The sequence below is a fragment of the Rhamphochromis longiceps genome, linkage group LG6 (genome assembly GCF_057381845.1).
Source record: "Rhamphochromis longiceps isolate RC_006_pf linkage group LG6, R_longiceps_female_GT1.1, whole genome shotgun sequence".
In the NCBI taxonomy this organism is placed as follows: domain Eukaryota; kingdom Metazoa; phylum Chordata; class Actinopteri; order Cichliformes; family Cichlidae; genus Rhamphochromis; species Rhamphochromis longiceps.
In genome coordinates this window covers 46,187,224-46,208,460 of record NC_140562.1, presented here as the reverse complement: position 1 = coordinate 46,208,460, position 21,237 = coordinate 46,187,224, and the positions used below count along the sequence as shown (strand labels likewise).

The following is a 21,237-nucleotide window of genomic DNA, read 5'->3' as shown; positions in this document are numbered from 1 at the left end:
GTAATTTATTTGATCAACTTTCCTTCTGACGATGCTGTCTGTGTGGAGCGCTCAGTGGATCTGCGTTCGACTACTCCTATGCGCTCAAAATGTGGTCATAAATATTTTGTACTTGTAAATCAGTTTTGTATGTGCAAAAAGAATTTGTGTGTTCTGTTCTGTTTTTTTTGCTGGTTCTTCAAATGTTCAATAAAAACATGTATGCTAATTCATAACGAAGAAAGCTTTGTAATGAAGACTGTCATTTCAAAACACTGCCCGCCCCCCGCGGTCCGCAGCGCTGTTGAAAAGGCTGTGGAAGTCCCTGTATTAAACACTTAGTCCTGTGACATAAAAATCACCAAACTCGGACGACCACAGACTGTTTTCCTTCGTGGTGATGAAGGAAAACGCTGGGTTGGCATGTAAAAGGGCATTTATTCCCTTCAAAGACCTGCAGTTCAAAAAAGCGCCCCTCGACAGCCAAACCCATCTGTTCTCTGATTGGATTGTTACATTTGTGATTGACATGACATTGACCAATCAGATGATAGGAAGAAAAATAGGGTCAAAATTCGTACTTGTAACTTGCAGGGTTTTTTTGCTAAGTCCACACACAAATTCTTTTTACACACACAAAACTGATTTACAAGTACAAAATATTTATGACCACATTTTGAGCCCACAGGTTATTTACATTATTATGTAAATAACAAAATAACTTAAAGCAAAAATTGGGAAACGTAAAGTCCGAAGTCTTTATATTAACGGCCATCAGTCAAACAATATTGTTTGCTCTGGGCAGTGGTGGTCCTAGCCTGTTTGGCGCCCCGGGCGAACACTCCCTCTGGAAGACTGAACCCCCCCCCCCCCAACATACACACACACACACACACACACACACACACACACACATAAAACATATTAAGGATTGTACATTAACATAAAGCTGTTGTCGGAATTCACCAGAGAAACACACACACATATGAAGAGAGAGAGAGTGCATTGTATTAGTGATGGGTCGTTCGCGAACGAAATGGCTCTTAGAGCCGGCTCTTTGACGTGAACGACGCGAGCCGGCTCCTTATCGCGAGCCGTCACGTGGGTTTTCTTTTTTTTTTCTTTCTCTCTCTCTCTCTCGCACTTTTTTTCCGCTTCACTCTGCACGCGAGCCTTGTGCTTTACGCTGGGCAGAGGGGGGAGGGGCGGTAGTTACACTCAGTAGCACAGGAACAGAGCCAGAGAGAGAGAAAGAGAGGCAGGGACAACAACATTAGAAAGGTATAGTAATCATCCACAACTATTTTCGGTTGCAGATGATAAAGGATTGAGAAAGTTTATTTATGCAGGCCCATATGACAGAGAATATGCATGTTCTTTTAGTTTTCATATTATAATTTATATTTAATTGTGTTGTGGTTTGCAGTGTTTTGTGTTCTTTTCACTTTAAATTTGTGAAAGGAAAAAGCTGAAAATTTAAATAGTTAAAACTTGAAATGTGAATAGTTGATTTTTGTATTATATGATTTATTTATTACATTTTATGTGGAGTGAATAAATAAAAGTATATTTACGGTGGCCCCTAGAGACAAAGCACATACAAACTTCAAATCACGTACGAACTCTGAAGCATGTACAAACTCCAAAACACGTAAAAACACGTACAAACTCCAAAACACGTAAAAACACGTACAAACTCCGAAGCACGTAAAAACTCAGAAGCATATAAAAACTCAGAAGCACATAAAAACTCAAAACACGTACAAAAGACAACAGAAGTGCTCCAGGATGCTGGGCGCAGTGTTGAGCCTTTGTTATCTTGTGGCTACACAAGCCAGCAAGTACCAACGACCGGATTTGGTGTGTGGTAATTAGGGCCGGGTATCGTCACTGATTTCTAGAATCGATTCAATTCCGATTCACAAGGTCCCGAATCGATTCGATCCACGATTCGATTTAATTCGATTCGATTTAAATCTGGGAAATTTTGACAGTCAGAAATATTATAATTCAGATCAGTACATTTACATATTTTTGTATCAATAAAAAGGAAGCTGACACACGCAAGACTTTATCAAAGGTGTGAGCGTCACAGCAGATGCCTTTGTGTCAAAGTAGCTGAAGATAAAACAGAAAAACATGAAGGTTTTCCTGGCCTGGGATTTATAAAAATATTCTGCAGTACATCAAAAACGAAAGAAAACCATTAATCAACATATGAACATTACCTCTGACGTTACAGCAGTTTTATTAGAGACACGTTAAGTGTTTTGCATTTTGAATAATTTTAAAAAGTTTAAATTTGTTCAGTATTGAACGGCAGAAATGAGGTTTTCTTTTCGGAAGAATGTAAAAGGGAAAAAAACAGTGTGCGACAGCGCTGTAAACAACAGTAGACTTGTGCGTAACAAGCAAGCGAATAATGAAGAAAGGGAAACTGTTCTTGAAGTACAGAGAGAGAGAGAGGGAGAGAGAGAGAGAGAGAGAGCTGTGCATCGCGGTGGAAGCAAAACAGTAAAAGTCAGAGTGAATTCATGACGATTTTATGTGAAGCGTTTGGATCTTCTTTTGCTGCTGGTTCGGTCAGTATTGTTTGGAGAGAGATCAAACTAACAGCTTTAGAATCGGCGCATAAAGGGCGTGAACACAAAGCGCGGACCCGCCGACAGATCAGAATCAGCGAGCTGTCGGCTTTCAGCCCCGACTGTGAGAAAGGCGACATCTAACTGATTCTGATCCGCGGGTCCCGCTGTGTGTTTAAGTCTATGTGCAGAATCCGTGTACCTGCTCTCATTTACTGTCTTAACTGTTTGGTGGTTCTTGAAATTTTGTGAGATGTCACCAGAGATTCTGGCATTTTGGGCAAAATAAATTTATATTAAAAAATCGATTCAGGATTTTAATGAATCGATTTTACGTCATCCAAGCCAGAATCGATTTTAATCGATGAATCGATTATAAAAACCCACCCCTAGTGGTAATAACAGGTAAATGAACTTTTTTTTAAATTATTTGAATATATATATGAGTGCCTGTGTATAAATACACAAACAATACACACATGCTTTCAATTGTGTCATTTAAGTGATCTAGTAGCTCTGCTTTGGAAGTTCAGTTCATGCTAGAAATGTGTTTTGGAGTTTGTACGTGTTTTGTCTCTAGGGGCCACCGCATATATTTATATATAAACATATATAAATAAAACCACTTGTTTTTACGTTAGTAATTCCTTTTGTGCATAATTTTATATTATTGTTAATAATAAATTAATTAAAGCAACAAAACAACCTGAAGAGCCGGTTCGGAGCCGAAAGAGCCGGCTCTTTTTAGTGAGCCGAACCGAAAGAGCCGGATCTCTAAAAAGAGCCGGAAATCCCATCACTACATTGTATGCAAACAGCCATCATAATTCTTCATACAATGAGAACAGGACGAATCAACAATTGACACTGACTAATTAATATTAGCATCTGTAACATAATGTATTGTTCAGAGTTTACAATACAACTTTATTTGTATAGCACATTTAAAAGACCAGTGGTACACCAAAGTGCTTTACGATAAAAAGGAAAATTAAGACAATAAATAAAAGACTATTAACAAAGTACCACATATGTCATCAGGTTAAGGACACTAATTATACAACAATAAAAGGGAATATAAGAACAAAGTTACTAAGAACAGATATAGCTAAAAGATAAAGTACATAAATAAGAAATGGAACCAAATATAAAACAGGGACGCTAACTAGATGGAAAAGCTATGTAGAATAAATGAGTTTTTAAACAGGATTTAAAAGATAAAACGGAGTCTGACGCACGGATAGAGATGGGAAGGTTGTTCCACAGATTCGGTGCAACCAGGGCAAAAGCACGGTCACCCCTCGATTTAAGTCTAGATCTAGGCTGAGCCAGGAGTGATTGGGCTGAAGACCTGAGGGCTCGCCCAGGGACATATAGACTAAGAAGATCGACAAGATAACGAGGGGCTGAATTATTTATAATTTTAAAGGTGAGCAACAATATTTTAAATTCAATGCGATATTTTATGGGTAGCCAATGCAACTCAATAAGAACTGAGGTGATAGAGGCATGCTTTCTAGTGCCAGTCAGGAGGCGAGCCGCAGCATCCTGGACAAGCTGAAGTCTGTGAAGGAGAGCGGAGTGAAGACCAAAGTAGAGGGAGTTACAGTAATCCAATCGAGAAGTCACAAAAGCATGAATGAGCTTTTCAAGATCTTTATGAGGGACATAGTGCTTAGCCTTGGCAATAAGGCGCAGTTGGTAGAAGCTAGATTTGATTACTGAAGACACTTGTTTGTTAAATTTGAAAGACCTGTCCAGCAGAACCCCTAGGTCACTAACTGAGTCAGAGAAAGAAGTGGCAAAGGAACCAAAGGTATCAGCTGGTAGGCCCCTAGGGATATGGTTGCCAAACACCACAATCTCCATTTTCTTTTCGTTCAGGATAAGGGAGTTGTCTGAAAGCCATTCTCTGACTTCTCTCATGCACTCAAGGAAGCAGTGCAACGAAGGAGCAATGTCGTCATCATCTAATTGAAAATAAATCTGTATATCATCGGCATAGAGGTGATAAGAAATGTTATATTTTTCAAAGATTAGTCTGTTACTGTTGCTATTTTTACCATTTCTTCTTGGAGCAACTGTAACCCACATTATTTCCTCAGGGATTAATAAAGTATTCTGACTCTGATTGTTTCAGCATGACCTGCCATTATTCAGTGACACATCTGCTTACCTGATTCTTTCGCTCGTTTCTCCTCCTGATGGCTTTGAACTGTTTTTGTCCATCTTGGTTTTCATTTTGCCCTCCAGTATGAACACAAGTCCCCCAACCCGAGGATCAGCACAACATAACCTAACACACAGTTCACAGATTCACTTTGTCTAAGGTTGATTTCTGGGATTTCACACAACCCAGGATTCAAATCATGAATACATGATGGGCTTGGATTTACAACATTATGAATGAAATGTGCTCTATTTGGAAGCAGCTGGCCCCGCCCCTTTCGACGGGTTGTGTGTGAGACTTTAAATCATCAAACTGTAAATTTTAAATTGTTATTGATCCTTTACCCCCGAGTCCTAAAGTGTAGATTTATTTTCTTACTCTTCTTATACATACTGTTTGTTTACTTGCACTGCTGTAACTGCAGCCTCGTCGTCTCGTCTCTCTATATGCTGGACTGTCTGTAGCGGAGATGACAATAAAGTTTACTTTGACTTCAGCAGCGCGCAGGCGCACCGAGGGCTCTGTATCATGATGTCTGGTGTTTTCGTGTTTGTTGGTTTGTTTTTATGTTGTTTTATTTTGTGAGTTGGTTATTAGACGCTGCTCCAGCCGGTGTTGTGCCAAAAAGTGATTGTCTGCCAAAAACTGATTTCCGGTATTTGCCAAAAAGCGATTGCTCATATTTAAAGTGCTATAAGTAACTTGTTGGGCTATAATATGTTAAACATATGTCAAATGCATCCCTTATGGATGACATAAAGTCATCTTGAGCCACAAACAACATTCGTGTAGCAAGATACAAGCCGCAATCAGTTTTTGGCAGCGACTTTTATATAACCTTTATTTATGCAGTAAAAAAAATCTCATTAACATTAAAAATGTATTTTGTAAGAGTAAGTTGCCCAACAGGACAGCAGAAATGGCAGCAAATATTACAATAGTTCTGTAAAAATATTTTAAGTGGGGATAAAGGACCGGATTGCTTATAATGTAAGTACAAGTTGTAAAGACACTTAAAAAAACAGATAATTTTTTAATTCTTTATGTAACCCCTTTGTATCCCCTGTTCACCGAAGTCTATTTACGAACATACGTAAAGATATTACACATAAAAAATACACAGAAACACTGGAAATCAGTTTTTGGCAGACAATCACTTTTTGGCACAACACCGGTCAGAGACTCCCCCGCCGCCCCGCCCTCTCCTCCCTGTGCCGCCAGCAGCAGGCGCAGCTCGCAAACGGAGGGCGCCCTTACTCCCAGCAAAGGGGCGACAGAAAACCGATCGGTGCCTGTGACATCCCCAAAATGCGCTGGCTGATGTCGGGGCAGCATGAGTACGAGCATTTATTTATTTTTTGGCGAGGCCCGTGATGCCGCCCCCCGACACGATGCCGCACCGGGCAACCGCCCGTGTCGCCCGTATCTAAAACCTCTACTGGCTCTGGGTCTAAACAGAGCGCGTTGTGTGTGACGTCTTCTTTTGCGCATGCGGCCGCTTTGAGCGTTCACACTAGAGCGCGTTTGCTGTCGCATTTTATTTGTAGTGTTAACGAGCAGACAAAAAAAATCGGATTTGATCAAAAAATCGGAATTGAGCATCAAGACCTGCAGAGTGAACGTAGCCGCAGTTTGCTGAGTTTGCTGTGTTTGGATATTTTATGGGAAAATATTCTTGACATGATGAAAATAATATTCGTTACAGCAGAAGCGGTGTCTGCTTTACAAATTACTTCAGATGATTAAATTAACCTTGTTTTATTTTGTCTGTGCTCTCTTTTTATGACAACCGTTCTTCCTGAGTTACTTCTATGCTCTTTGTATATACGAAATTATATAAATGATACAGAAAACCAACAGTATAATTTATTGTGTCAAATTATGAATAAATAAAGGGTATTTTATTTTGAAGTGCCGCTGAGGAGACCGGAAGCATTGGTACGCCGGATCCACAACAAACATGGCGGACGGTAGGTTGATTGTTAGCCATTGATGGCGTTTTTCGTTGTAATTCGGGTTCTTTGCTCCGTGATTCCGGTTGATTTCGTTGTTTAATGGTCGCTTTGAATCTCAGCAGGTCGGTTTCCGCTTCAGGAGAAGTTAATTTGGCAGAAAAGAAGCGTTAATGCGGGGCTAAGCTAGCCCGCCTGCAGCGCGGCGCAGGCTCGGTGCCGATAACGGAGACAGCCCGGGAGAAACGAGCTGAGCCGCTCTTTGCTCCACTGGCTTCCTCCTGGAAACAAAGACGTTCAGAGATTTTCCTTCGACGGCGTTAATTCCGCAAACAGACTTGAAGATGTTCCGTTTAAAGTTCATCTACGCCAAACTCCATTCAGAAAATGTCCATTTCTGCGACTCTTCACTTCTCTGTATTTAAACGGGTGTATTTTTGCACCTGTTTGTTATTCCTGAGCTTTTTTATCAATCCGCCGGGGTCAGCATCGATACAGTTATAGATGTGAGTTAGTTTGTGCCAAACTTAATGGAAAAATCAGCCACTTTAGGCTCGTCTATCTGGCAGCACAGAGGGGAAACCATTTGTGTGGAGCTGAAATGGTTAAACCAGTCACGTGTTAATTGAATTTGACCACCTATGAATCAAATACAAGCAGGACTGATAAATGAATCGTTGGGGTGCTCATGGTGTCTCTGTGCAGCAGCTGCACGCACAGTTTTCAGCAGCTCTTCTTTGTGTTTCAGATCACACAGAGGTGGAGCAGTCCATGGAGGGACACACACCTGTGAGTAACACACACACACAAACACACACACGTGTGACCTGTTTCTCTGATCAAAGTGTTTAAAATCCTCCTACAGGTTTCTGAAAACCCACACGCAGAGTATGGCCTGACAGACAACATCCAGGTAAAACACACACAGACACACACAGCCCTGTGCTTGATGTGAAGCCTGCCGCAAACTCCCAGCATGCTTTTCTGCTGCTCCTCAGAGGACGGTGGAGAACGAGAAGGCGAGCGCAGAGAAGATGTCGAAGCAGAAAGTGGACCTGCAGGCGCTGCCGACCCGGGCGTACCTGGACCAGACGGTGGTCCCGATCCTGCTGCAGGGGCTGTCGGTGCTCGCCAAGGACAGGTACACACACACACAAACAGAGTTGGCAGCTTGCGACCAATCAGAAACATGGACATGTCTACCTGCAGCAGAACCGGAGTGAGCTGCTGTGTTAATAACATTTATTCATACAGACTGACGTACTATTAGCCTGCTGCACGAGTACAGATGGGCGGGGCTATAAGTGTTTCAAGAGCTCAGGAAGTGCGGAGCAAAGTTTGGAGTTGCTTCCTGGATCAGCGCTCCGGTGTAGAAGAAACAAACGCCTCGCTGGATTCTGAAATTTCAAACCATGTCCTCCCAAACAAGAGCAGGAGAGGTCTATTAACACATTGTGAGTGAAGAAGAAACACCCAGTGCATCATGGGAATCCCCAGCAGCCTACACCTATTGCAGCATCACTACGGAAGCAGATCCTCAGCAGTAGGGATAGTTTGTAATTCCGTGCTGGGCGACAGCTTCGGTGCTTCTTGTTTAATGGCGCTCTGATCGGCGGCGGCAGCGTGGTCGACGTGTTTGCCGTGTTGAACCTCGTCCATGTGTTTTCCACTCAGACTCCCAGAAGTGCTTCCGTGCGCCGCTGTGACCTGCAGTCTGCGCGAGCTCGTCCTGTCGTCTCATTCAGGAAATATTTACTCGTTAAAATTCATGTGTTGAACTTTCTGGTCTCACTCTGCCTAAAATGCCTCCGCTGAAGGTTTGTTTCCTCTTTCAGACCGCCGAACCCCATCGAGTACCTGGCTGCGTTCCTGCTGAAGAACAAATCCCAGTTTGAGGAGAGAAATTGAAGAGCCTCATTGGTCGAAGCCCGTTTCTGTTTGTTTTCTTTTTTTAATTAAAAATAAAGGATGTGAAAAACATACTGTCCTCTGGGCTTTTATTCTGAAAGGCTGATTTTGCTCTGTGCTACTAGTGAAAAGTTCTTTCAAACTTAAAGAGAAAAATTTGTTAAATGGGGTAAAAAAGATGAATAAAAACCTCATGAAGAGCGAGGAGGGGACGTAAGATCACAGCAGTTTGAGGAAAATGCTTTCAAGAATTTGTAACTTTAATTTGTACGTTTAAAAACAGAATTATTTTCAAATATGAGATTTAACTGTTCTGAGATTTAAATATGAATGTTCTGGATGTTTGAGGGGGAAATGGGTGCGAACATTTGTTTAATGCAGTTTCCAGACAAATAATCTGGAACTAAATGGAAGCTTTAAAAGACGAAATCAGTTTGACAAGAAAAATAATTTTTATTGTAAGAATGATAACACTGAATACACGACAGGAAACCAAAATCAGTTGCCAAACAAGGCTAACAAACCAGATTATAATAAACTTTATTGCACAAAAACAAAGAACTGGAACATTTAAGACCCGCCCAGGTAGTGTTGAAGCTACAGCAGATTATTAAACATGGAATCATCCAGAAAGCACCTGCTCTGTCTCTGTACGGCATCCCGCCAGGCCCAAAATTCAGTGTTTCTGTTTGCGTTCAGAAAACACATTAAAAAGAAAACGGCTAAAATAAATATATTAAAGTTATAATTAGTCAGTTAAAAAAGAGAAAATTTTGTTTTCAGTTTGAAAATCTGAGCAGTGCTGCCACAAACGCACAATCATCCAGCTGTATGCTTCCTGTCTGCACAGCAAGTGGGAAACTGTGAGAACACTTTGTGCACGCCATCGGCTCCTAACAAGACGTTCACAGTAACCATGAGCTTGTTCAGCTCAGGCTGCTCTGAACACCCAGTGTCTCTGTTTTTTTACACTCTGGATCTGGATGATGTCACTGAGAGGGGAGAAACCCAACGCACTTGTTTACGAGAGCAGCCAATCAGAAAAGAGCCAGCGTAAACACCTGAAACGGCTCGTTTCAGACAGGCTGGCTGCACTGAGGTGCGGTGTCAGGTAAAGAAGGATGATTACGAACTGGGAATCATGCAAAGCTGCTGTGGGAGAATCAAAACACGGAGCTAGAAACGAGCAGAAGAGTTCCAGCTTCATTAACAGCAGCCTAATTATGTCAGCGTTACTGTTTCCAGCTGTGCTCACGGCTCTTCACTCGATTGTCCAATGAAAAGTAAAGTAAAGTAAAGTGTGTGTGTTAGTCCCCATAGGGAAATAGTTCCTCTGCATTTAACCCATTCACCCAGTGAAGCAGTGGGCAGCCGCCAGTGCAGCGCCCGTGGAGCAGCGTGTAGGGACGGTACCTTGCTCAGGGGTACCTCAGGGTAGCCGTTCAGTGGAGTCGAACCCCCGACCTTCCGATCATGGGGCCACCACTCTACCTACTGAGCTATCCCTGCCTGTATGAAAGGTCAGAATAGACCCACGTGTGACCTCTGACACTGAAGCTGCAGGCATCTGTGACGCTGCGAGCGCGGCTGCAGCTGTTAATGATGAATTCGTTCTATGTTCAGGTTTATAATGTTTATAAATGTTTCAGTGAGGCAGCATCGCTGACGTACGCAGCCCCAACGACTCAAATACAAAGACAGGAAACCCAGTTTGCACTTTTATTTTTTAACCTTTTTTCCCTTCTCGATCAAAATTTAAATCCCGTCTTTTGTTTCATTCCCAGTTTTGTCGCTCTTGAAAACGAGACCTCGTGTCTCCTTTAGGTTTACCTGCTTAATTAAAGATGAAATAACAAAATAATAAGAATAACAAACATCCTTCTGGATAAAAGCGTGTCAGCAGGAAATACCCAATCACAGCGCTCAGCAGCTGCTTCAGACTCCTCCCACTTCACTTTTTAGATTCGGCCTCTCAGGGTTTCAGGTCATGGCCCTGAAGCGCTTCACTCAAAGTGAGCTCGTCCCTCAGGTAAGTTTCATTAGGTCACATGAACCAATCAGACATCCCACCTGTTTCCTGAAGTTAGAGCGATGAGCTTAAATTAAGTGAAGAATGACGGGAACGTCAGCCAATCACAGAAAGTGGTGGTGACATCACCATCACGGCTTCAGCAACACGACAGAGACTACAGACAGGGTTTAAATATCAGTCAGCAGGTGACGTAGAAACAACCAGGTAACAGCCACGCCCACCTTCCACACACTCTTACATCAGTTCCTGTGGTCTGAGGACGAGCGCAGGAAACAATCTTTGTGCGTTGCATCAACAAAAGGCAGCAGTCCAGCGAGATAACGAAGAGGGGGGTGAGGTGGGCGGAGCTTTGTCTCAGATGTAAAACTGGTGAGCGGCCAGGTTGTCCATGAAGGGCTGAACCAGGAAGTCCGTGGAGAAGTAGAAGATGAGGCCGAAGGTGATGGAGATGGGCAGCGCCGGCAGAGCCTTCTTAAAGATGGCCAGCAGCAGCAGAGTGAGGCACAGACCCTGAGACACAGGTGAGACAGAGGCACAGGTGAGACAGAGGCACAGGTGAGGCACAGGTGAGACAGAGGCACAGGTGAGACAGAGGCACAGGTGAGACAGAGGCACAGGTGAGACAGAGACACAGGTGAGACAGAGGCACAGGTGAGACAGAGGCACAGGTGAGACAGAGGCACAGGTAAGACAGAGGCACAGGTGAGACAGAGGCACAGGTGAGACAGAGACACAGGTGAGACAGAGGCACAGGTGAGACAGAGGCACAGGTGAGACAGAGGCACAGGTGAGCACAGGTGCAGGTTTAAGTGAGGGAGTCCTGCGTGCCTGACGAGGGCCTGCGCAGCTCATACGATTAGTTTTACATGTTTGACGTCGGCTCCTGTTGATCTCAGGTGGAAACGTTTTACTTTTCATGTTTCATTAAACTCACCTAAGTGTGATCGAGGATGGTGTGATGACAGAGGGCAGACAGGCTGTAACTCAGAGCTGTGAGGCGGGGCCGGGACACGCCGCCGTGGTGGATGAGCGCCGTTGTGTCAGCGCGGGATTGATCTTTTTTAGAGACATCGAGATCCTTCAATGCTGTGATCTCGAAGGATCAGTCTCGACTGATTGAACTGGTTGTAAGTGAGAACCAGTGCATTCAGGTCCTGGGTTGTGTGCGCCCCTCGCCCGCCCATCGCCCTGGTTACCTGTTTTCTGTCCTGTCTGCGGCTGTGGTCGGCGTGGTTTCATCTAAAAAACTGTCTCAGTAAATATGGTTACGGTCGGTGTGTGCTGTTACTCTGACCCAGCTCAGGTGTATCCTGTCACCTGACCCTCCTCACAGCCCCGCCTCCCCCGACCTCGGCTTCCTACTGTAAATGCGTTTAAATGCAAGTCTGTCCAAAACACAGAACATGCCAAAGTTTTGTTGCGTCACTTGTGACGTTTCTCTTACTAAATCAAAGTTAAGACTCTGAAGTTGAATCTAACGTCTGCGCACAAAGGATATTTTAACGTGTCCTCTTTGTGGCCACGAAGCTGTAATTCCTGCGCCAGCCCGAGCCCACGCCTGGCATCGTGGACGGGCGACGTCAGATTCTTGGTACACCTGATCCGGGTTGGTGTGACTGTAGACGCTGAGTTTGTTGTGGCGTAGATATCAGGGAGTCAAACGTAAAACTTACGATAAGAATGGCAACGAAGCAGGCGAGCGTCGTGTTCCAGTCGCCCCCGGTCGCCGCGGCTTTTCCAACCAGAACGCTGTAGAAGATGAAATCGCCGAGGCCTAGCTTCACGCCTCCTGCACACACAACAGAGACGCGTCAGAGAATTGCAGACGCCATTAACCTCGGACACCTGAGCGACGGCGGACTCACTGTCCTCCTCCATCTCGTCCTCTGGAAGCAACCTGGAGTGTCTGCTGGGAGGCTCCGCCCTTCCGTCGCTTTGCTCCACCTCCTCATCTGAAAAACAAAATGGCGTCCGAGCAGCAGTATTAGCTTTGTGGACGAACACACAAATGTGGAGATGTTATGGGCGCGATACCTGACCTGGTTCAGAGCGCTGAGTCTCATTGGGGCTCGCCATCCCCACCGTCCACACCATGGCGGCTGAACACAGAACAAAATGAAAGGTGATGTCATCGGGCTGCGGTTTTAGATTCGACCCGAGGATCGTGATCGCCTCAGGACGTAAGAGCGCTGCAGCGGCTCAACGTCAGAGTCTGAATCTGGTTTCATTATAGCGGAAGTTATCGTGTGACGGCAGCGTCACGGCCAGGAAGCCCTCATGAACTTGCGCTTCACGACGGGAACGTCTAAACAGCTGATTTACGAGTTTCTTATTAGCAAAGATCGAAAGGTTCCAGGAAGTGCTTCCCAAAAACCAACTTTCTGTTTCTGAGTTTCCCTTCGAGCTCGTCTCTGAGGCGCTTCCTCTGGGCGCTCCGAGACCTCAGAGCTGCAGACGGGAGGTCAGCAGAAGAAGACCTCGAAAGTTTGACCTTTAGTCGCATGTTCCTGAAACCTTCAGATTCCTCTTATAACGATCGGAGGAGGAAACAATCACAAACATTAGATAAACTGCAGAGCTGTTATTGATCGAGAACAGCTGCTGGAAGCACTCACAGGAGTAGATGAGGGCGGGGAAGATGGGCTCGTTACGCTCCTGAGCCGTTTCCACCAACATCCTGAGAGGACCTTTAGGACTGAGGACGGCCACCAGGTCTGCAACAGCACAAACAACCTGAGCAAAGCATGATGGGAAAACAGAGCAGCACCGCCGCTTGGAGCCGCCAGGGAGCTCTCCACGACCCCCGCCCCCAGGTCTGAAGCCTCCACTCACCGTAGACGGAGATGGCACCCAGGATGACCCAGGCCGACCACTCGGGCAGGTATTTGATGAAGACGAGGGCCATGAGGGCGCTGATGAGGATCAGGTAGGCCTGCTGCAGCTGGAGCGGGCCCTTCCAGTGGATGCAGATCATCCCCACCGCCCCGAAGTTCCAGATGATCACGCCCACCGTCGGGTAGTCCATCGCCAGGTTGTACGTCCTAAACACCTCCCTGGAAATCGGAAAAAGCAACACGAGCGTTGAGACGCTCCGTGACAAACGTTCTGCATCACGCTGTGGCGGCAGTATCCAATCACAGGACTCACCCCAGGTACATGAAGCTGAACCAGAAGAGCAGCATGAGGGAGGACAGGATGAGCCAGCCGTGGATGAACTGAACAAACACATCAAAGTGTCACTTCCTGTACTCGAATGCAACGCTAGTCTAGCATGCAGACGGAGTAAGCGATGGTGGGTCAATCAGTAACACGACAAGCAGCAACGCTCGGCGAGCTCACTACATCATCAAGTGTTTTACGGCGCGCATCATTTCCTGATATGGACGTCAGCGGGATGAACGTTCTTTCAAAGTGCGTTACAAACGTTTCACCAGCAGTGGGGGGAGGAGGAGTTTTCTGGGGGGGGTCGGCTTTCCGTTCCCACTAAAAACAGGCTGCATGACATCACATGTGACATCACAGCACGTCTGCACTCAGCAGAAACCTCGGACGTCTCCTTCATCTACGTGAGCAACAGGAGAGGCGGGTGAATATGAGGAGGAGGAGGAGCTCACCTTGTAGCAGCGATACTTGTACAGGACGACCAGGAAGATGGTCATGACCACGATGACGCTGATCATGATGATGGTGTTCAGGACGGAGTTGAGGAGGCGGCGGCCAACGGAGGAGGTGTTCTCCGTGAACGGCGTGTAGATCCTGCGGAGAAAAACATCACAGTTAGCTGACAGGGGAGGAGGTGGCGGTGTGTGGCGGCAGGAGCGAGGACCTACAGCTGCTGGTCCGTCTTCTCCATGTAGAAGCTCACAGACTTGATGGTGGCAACCACGACGACCATGCATAGGGTGACGGGGATGAAGAGCATGATGACGTGCTTGGCGCCATACTTAAGCGGCTCTTCTTCCTCAGCTTCCACCTCCGGATCTGACCCGCCGCCGTCTGCAGCGGCCGCCCCCGGCCTCCTGCTTATCCCCGCCTGCACCAACAGAGGGCAACACATGGCGTCAGCGCAGCGGGACACGTGGGAATGAAACACTGGAGAGACTCAGTGAACGGAAACTGACCTTTAACCTTTTGGTTGGAGTGCCATTGGGGGGCGTGAGGTCTGAGTCCGGTATGTAGGAGGGGAGCGCGGGAGACTCGGACCGGACCAAGGCCGACCTTTCGTTGTAGATGTCTTCATCGCTGTCGGAGGCGTTCATGGCGTTCTGACTCTGCAACAACAGGAAACAGCACAAATCATCTGACAGGGCGAAAAACCGACGCAGGAACGCGATGACGGTCCACGATGACGGTCCACGATGACGGTCCACGCCTGCATCTGGTCCCTTTCTGACAAACCCGCCTACGCTTTTTAAAAAAACTTTTATAACCAGCAGCTGAGACCTGCAGTTCCGCTGGCGTCCAGCAGGGGCAGCACTGTCATCCCCACAGACTTTGGTCTCTGTAGGTGATTTCCTGTGCGGCACCTGCACCTGACGAAGCTGTTTAAATCGCAAGCTTAAAGTTTGCATTACTGGGGGCGTGGCCTGTTTGATGACAGGTGGCTGTAGCCGTCTGTCCCTCTATGGACTCGTGTCCATCGGAGCGTCCTCAGCTCGACTACACCGTCTCCAACCTTCGGTACCGCTCGTCTCCACCCGTGGATGGTGGAGCCCGGGATTCTAACCACCACCTGTCTCTGTCCTCGCACATGTCCACCCCACCTGTCACCTGTACTTCCGAGAGCCCCTCACATTAAACGTGAGTTCGTTTTTTCTCCTCCGCTGATGAATTCACGGCATTACCGGATCTGTCCGCTTCAAACCAGACCGGCTTCGGTGCGACTGACTGCGGCACAAAGTGCGCCTTTTCCGCTGTGACTGCGCTTTAACGGGCGGCTCTGTCCGCACACGGAAGCCATCGGAGCGATCGGTGATCGATAACAGCCAGAAAAAGCGAGTTTACCTGGATCACAGCGGAGACACCACAGCAAACACCGATCAGAAGACCCGGAAGAAGGCAGTCAGCTGACCCGCACAGCACGTGACCTGCCGCTACGTCACAGTATAGTTTATTGGCGGTTGTCAAAGAGCAAAGTGGTGCGTTACCGGAGTGTGTCAACAACAAAATCAAATAAATTCAAACCAAACAAACGCGTCTGTGTTAAAAACATGCTCTGATCACTTGCTCCAGTTCACTTTCATATCTGACCAGCTTCCAGCATCAGATTTCTGGTCGTTTCTTTTCTCTGTTGCAGTCACGCTTTCCTGTTCGGTGTTTTCCGATATAACGGTCTGCTCTCTGCTCTTCCTGTGCTTCTCATTTCTCCTCCTTTCCTCTGGATGTTGTAAAACCACGGCGCACTGCCTTTGCCGCCTTTCTTTCACTTTGTGCCGTCTTCTACTCTCCGTCCTGCTAACACTGACAATCCACTGAAAGTCTCTTTTTGCTTCCTTTGCTCCCCTATCTGCTGCTTCGTTTCCCTTAACTCCAGGATGTGTTGTTCAAGTTACTTGAAAAAAGTAATCAGTAACTAATTACTGATTACTTCTTTTCAAAAGTAATTAATTACTTAGTTACTTTTTAAAAACACGATTTACAACCTGAAGAGGTGATAAAGCGATAGATTTTTCAGCCCAATTCTACTTTTTCTACATAATCCATCATACAAAATGTAATCAAATGGAAAAGTCTCTTTTTAAAACTTGTTTTATTAGTTTTAATCTTTTAACTTTATGCATCAAGCAAAAATTTAATTATATGCAACATTCTCTGACTGGAAGAAATTAGTTTAACATTTAAACCTATTTTCTGCACATTCCAGCACATAAAAATAAAATATTTTGTGTGTTTACACTCAGTCTTTCAAATAGATGCAAGTAAAACACAGCAGAAAATAAATAAAGTCAAAGACTCAGCGGTCCTGTTGCTCTATTTTCACCTGTAAAGCAGGAGTGAGGTAGGCGGAGGGTTACCCTGGTGCAGGTGTGCCGCGGTCAGTGGAAGAATCCGCGAGTTTCTCTGTGAATGTCACATTACGTAGCTACTCGGTGCTTGTTTAGGGTTTTTTCGCTGTAAAAAGAAGTTTTCTTCCCACGCACAACGAACACTAATGTTTTTGTCACTTTTTATGGAATCAAACTCAAAGACATTAAAATATCACAAATATTCATGTTTTCAAAGCTTTCTTGTTGAGACAGGAACAAACTTTCTGTTTCTGTCCTGAGAGTGGACAGCTTACATTTACAGATGTGGAGTTTGATCGATGAGGGAAAAGCACGAGAGTCTTTCTCACTAAAGTCAGTAAAACCAAATAACACGTTTTGGTACAAAAGTACAGATTCTGATCAGATGCTGTCAGAGATGAAACTAACGATATGTTTCCATAAAACCCGAGTAAAGGCAAATGTTTCTGTATCGCTCTTCTGTTTTTGAAGGAAGCTTTAAGGAGACTCTGTCAGGACAGGGCGGGGCATGGACAGGTGTGGGGATACTGGGATGTTACACCTGTAAGGAACGCTGAGTAATTATACAATGAGCCTGTGTTATTGAATAGTTGACTTACAAGAAGAATACCATCATTAAACCAGTTTTCATAAAAGAGCGATTTGATTTGTAAAGAATGTTACAAGATGTTCCAAATGTAACATATTTGTGAGCAAATGTTGAGCTTTGTTATAGGTGTGTGGTGCAGAGAGGAAGGACTGGCAAATTAACAAAATCCAAGAAACTCCAAATGAAGCCAAAAAAGACACAAAGCGTTTCAAGCAGGATAAAAAAGCTAAAGAGAAAATGGTAAATGGCCTGCATTTGTATAGCGCTTTACATATCCAGTCATCCACCCATTCACACACACATTCACACACTGGTGATGGCAGCTACATTGTAGCCACAGCCACCCTGGGGCGCACTGACAGAGGCGAGGCTGCCGGACACTGGCGCCACCGGGCCCTCTGACCACCACCAGTAGGCAACGGGTGAAGTGTCTTGCCCAAGGACACAACAGCCGAGACTGTCCAAGCCAGGGCTCAAACCGGCAACCTTCCGATTACAAGGCGAACTCCCAACTCTTGATCCACGATCACTATGGGCTATCCTACACCAGTATGGAGTCCCTCAGCAGTTTGTAGATGCCTTTCATTGTCTTTACTCCAACTCCCGTTGGTGCATCCGGATTTTAAACTATCATTCATACGCATTCATACTCCGATAGATGCATCTGAGAGCAAGTTGGGGTTAGCATCTTGCCCAAGGATACTTGGCATACAAACTAGGGGAGCCAGGGATCAAACCACCAACCTTCCAATGAGCAGCTGACCTGCTCTACCTCCTGAGCTACACCCACCCCCTGTCTTGTGTGCTCTTGTGTGCAGCAACATCTGCTTTCTGTGCGAGATGGTCATCACAATGGAGGGGGGCGGGAATGTTTGAATTTGGTACCTCCTTTTCCAACTGTCCACAATCACTCGCTGCCACGGGCAGACTGAGAGCCGCTGCCTGGGCTACGCCAGACAGCAATAGAAGCAGCCTCAGCGCTGATCTCTCCATCCAAACAATGCAGAGAGTCAACTGCTTTTATCATACATTCGGTATATAATAGTTTGGACAGAAATCGTGATGTGAAGAAACAGTCTTTGCCGAAACAAAATTAAACTTCGACAGACGTTAAAACTTTACCTGAGAATTTTCAGTGCACAGCGTGGACTTTCCAATCCAGACGATAGCAGCATCACTCCTAAATCCTTCAGGTCATTGTTACTCAGGTCCAGCTCTGTCAGACTGGAGACCTGTGAGCTTAGTACCGAAGACAGAGCTTCACAGGTTCTTTCTGACAAATTGCAGCTGCTCAGCCTTGAAATGAGTTAACAAAACATTTGTAACATTTTGGGGTATAAAAAAAGACCTCCAAAGAGGTTTTACTTTTTCAGATACAAGAATGGTTGATTGCAGGATCAAACAGTTTAATAACACCACTTTAAATTTCCATAGGAATTTTAGATTCCATTATCTAAAGTTAATAATCTGACCAAAATATTTAAAACTGTCTATAAACAAAGTTGCAAACCAGTAGTTAATTTTGCTGGTGGTTTAATGTGTTGATTTGTTTTCACAATTATCAAATCACTGGTTTTGTTTAGTTTAGTGTTTAGTGAACAATCATGGTGTTTTAAGACATTTTCTAATTCTTGTTATCTATGTACTTACAGAGCTGTTTTTGAGGCTTTGACCACTAGGCTCGACAGTGCAGCCTAGGCGGAGTAGTCGAACGCAGATCCACTGAGCGCTCAACACAGACAGCATCGTCAGAAGGAAGAGCGCAGGGCACCTCCCCCACCCTCATTCAGATCTGGCGTTTGGAATTATTTTGGTTTTCATGTGACGTATGACCCTGAAGGTAAGCGAGTCATGGACTAAAGTAAAACAGTATGTTTGCCATGCAATGCTCAATTACATGGGTGGGAACTAGTGTGTTAGCGCAGTTAGCTCGTTAACGTGTTGGCCGTCTAGCCCCATGCACGGGGCGATCGGCGGTAGCTCGTTAATGGAGATTTGCCGTGTTGTGGCGTTAAGGTCATTTCAACGAGATTAACCTGAAAGCACTAGTGGGAACACAACGAATATGACTGCACACTTACGCCGACATCATCCTAGTGCAAAGACAAAAACAACAAGCATGCTACTAACTTTAGCCGAGTCATTTAGACAGCTGTTAGCACATGATTCTCCTTATGCTGCTGAGAATATAGCCCAGAAGAAGCGGATAGTATAGCTTTTATTTTGGAAAGAGCCATTTCTCTGTAATAAACTCTCTTTTCCAAAGATGAGTGATTCCTCAATCAGATACAGGGCTCGCAATATCGCTAGCCCGACGTCCCGGAGCTAGCGATTTTTTCAGTCGGGCTACCAAAATCTATCTCTTCCCTGCCCGTCGGGCTATTGTAGGAAAAATACATGTCAATGCTTTTGCATTCTTTCAGAAATGTAGCTGGGTAATTATGTCATTGGCATCGGTGAGCCACTGTCAATATGTGACATATTGAGGTCGCGTTTGAATTTTGTTTTTTTGCTTTCACTTTGCAATCGCGCGAACTGTGTATAGAGAGCGACAGCACTGATCTGTGAGTGATGATAATTTGTGCACCAATTCCTCTGACATCGTCTTATTAATCGTTAGCTTACTATGCAAACATGACAAGTGAAATCTCCCGCAGCTTAAACATGTGAGAGGTTGATCGCGCAGAGAATCGCTGAGCTTATGTGAGTGCGTGTGTAAAAGCAGCAGGAGAAGTTATGACAAATCAGACTATAAGGCAAAAAGAAAGTGCAGCTTTATGGTTTCATGGACAAAAGAATTTCTGTGGCTGCAATATGACGAGCTAAATAACCAGGGCTGCACATAAGTGGTCCGCAGGTGCGCATTCGCTGTCAAAATAAAAAACACGCACAAGGGTGAGGGTTAAATTTAAAAACTGTACTTTTGAGTTAAAATATATATTTATAATTTTAATAAATGACAAATTAAAAATGCATGAACATTTTTTTGTATCGAAAAAATATCGAACCGTGACACCAAAGTATCGAACCGAACCGAACCGTGAATTTTGTGTATCGTTGCACCCCTAATACATATGTATACATATGTATACAGGATCATTGGAGGCCCTCTCCCACCCATGTCCCAACTCTACCACAAACACATCATCCGACATGCGAACAGCATAGTGAAGGACACTTTCCACCCCTCACATGCACTGTTCTCCCTCCTTCTATCTGGCCGACGATTTCACAGCATCAAAACCGAGACAAAAAGACACTGCAAGAGCTTCTTCCTACAAGCAGTCAGAGCCCTAAACTCACTACCACCAAACACAAACACTTTTACAAACACCTTGCAATACTCATCAGAAGACTCAAAAACAACACAAACTTCCACAAATCCACTACAAACTGGACCTGGGAACAATACGCTTACTGCACACTCAGTCACATAGTTACTGAACACACATCTAAATTATACTATATTTGCACATTTTGCATCTTGCACATGTCTTCGTCCTGTCTCGTCTACAATATCCTGACTCATAACTTGAACCTGATATTTAATACCACTGCACAACATCTCACTTTACTTTAATGGCACAATCCACTTTGTATTGTCTCATTCCTGTCTTGGTTTATTGTACATAGATATAGTTGCTAATAGTACCTTTTTATCTCTTAACTTAACCCAAATTTAGCGATTTATTATTTATTTGTAATTTCTAGTTTCATATCTCTTGCACATATATTATTTATATTCTTAGAATATATTAAAAGAAGAATATAAATAATCTATCTCCATTTTTTTTATAAATGCACCATGCATTTATATGAATGGCATTTCGGTACGCTGTATACTGTGTATATTGTTGCATTGACAATAAAGACCTTAAATCTTGAGTCTTGGAAGGCAGCTCTGAACACCACATCCAGAACACCTTGGATTTCGTACAGAGGGTGAGAGATGTCGTTAGGGAGTCAGATGAAACAATGGTCTCGTACAATGTTACATATGTCTTCACTTCCAGTCACTGA

General features: G+C 44.8%; 2 protein-coding genes and 1 long non-coding RNA gene across 3 annotated transcripts in view; 2 read left to right on the top strand and 1 right to left on the bottom strand.

Moving 5' to 3' along the window:
• The first annotated feature begins 6,643 nt into the window (after nucleotides 1-6,643).
• dpy30 (dpy-30 histone methyltransferase complex regulatory subunit) lies at nucleotides 6,644-8,663 on the top strand. Its single transcript, XM_085408774.1, has 5 exons — nucleotides 6,644-6,701; nucleotides 7,432-7,472; nucleotides 7,549-7,596; nucleotides 7,682-7,824; nucleotides 8,519-8,663. Exons 1-5 carry the CDS (start codon nucleotides 6,692-6,694, stop codon nucleotides 8,589-8,591), a joined length of 315 nt encoding a protein of 104 aa, XP_085264900.1. The 5' UTR covers nucleotides 6,644-6,691; the 3' UTR covers nucleotides 8,592-8,663.
• Nucleotides 8,664-9,024: 361 nt separating this feature from the next.
• Nucleotides 9,025-16,091, bottom strand: psen2 (presenilin 2). The gene is made up of 11 exons (XM_085408251.1): nucleotides 15,628-16,091; nucleotides 14,745-14,894; nucleotides 14,454-14,656; nucleotides 14,238-14,379; nucleotides 13,771-13,838; nucleotides 13,456-13,676; nucleotides 13,239-13,337; nucleotides 12,663-12,722; nucleotides 12,489-12,575; nucleotides 12,297-12,412; nucleotides 9,025-11,133 (listed from the first exon to the last, which is right to left on the bottom strand). The coding sequence occupies exons 2-11, from the start codon at nucleotides 14,880-14,882 to the stop codon at nucleotides 10,978-10,980; spliced, it is 1,290 nt and encodes a 429-aa protein (XP_085264377.1). The 5' UTR covers nucleotides 14,883-14,894; nucleotides 15,628-16,091; the 3' UTR covers nucleotides 9,025-10,977.
• Nucleotides 16,092-18,986: 2,895 nt separating this feature from the next.
• The window catches only part of LOC146668936 (uncharacterized), an 8,806-nt gene continuing 6,555 nt past the window's right edge, over nucleotides 18,987-21,237 (top strand). The window contains exon 1 of the long non-coding RNA XR_014911920.1: nucleotides 18,987-19,057. This is a non-coding gene — a long non-coding RNA (uncharacterized LOC146668936). The remainder of the gene's footprint in view (nucleotides 19,058-21,237) is intronic.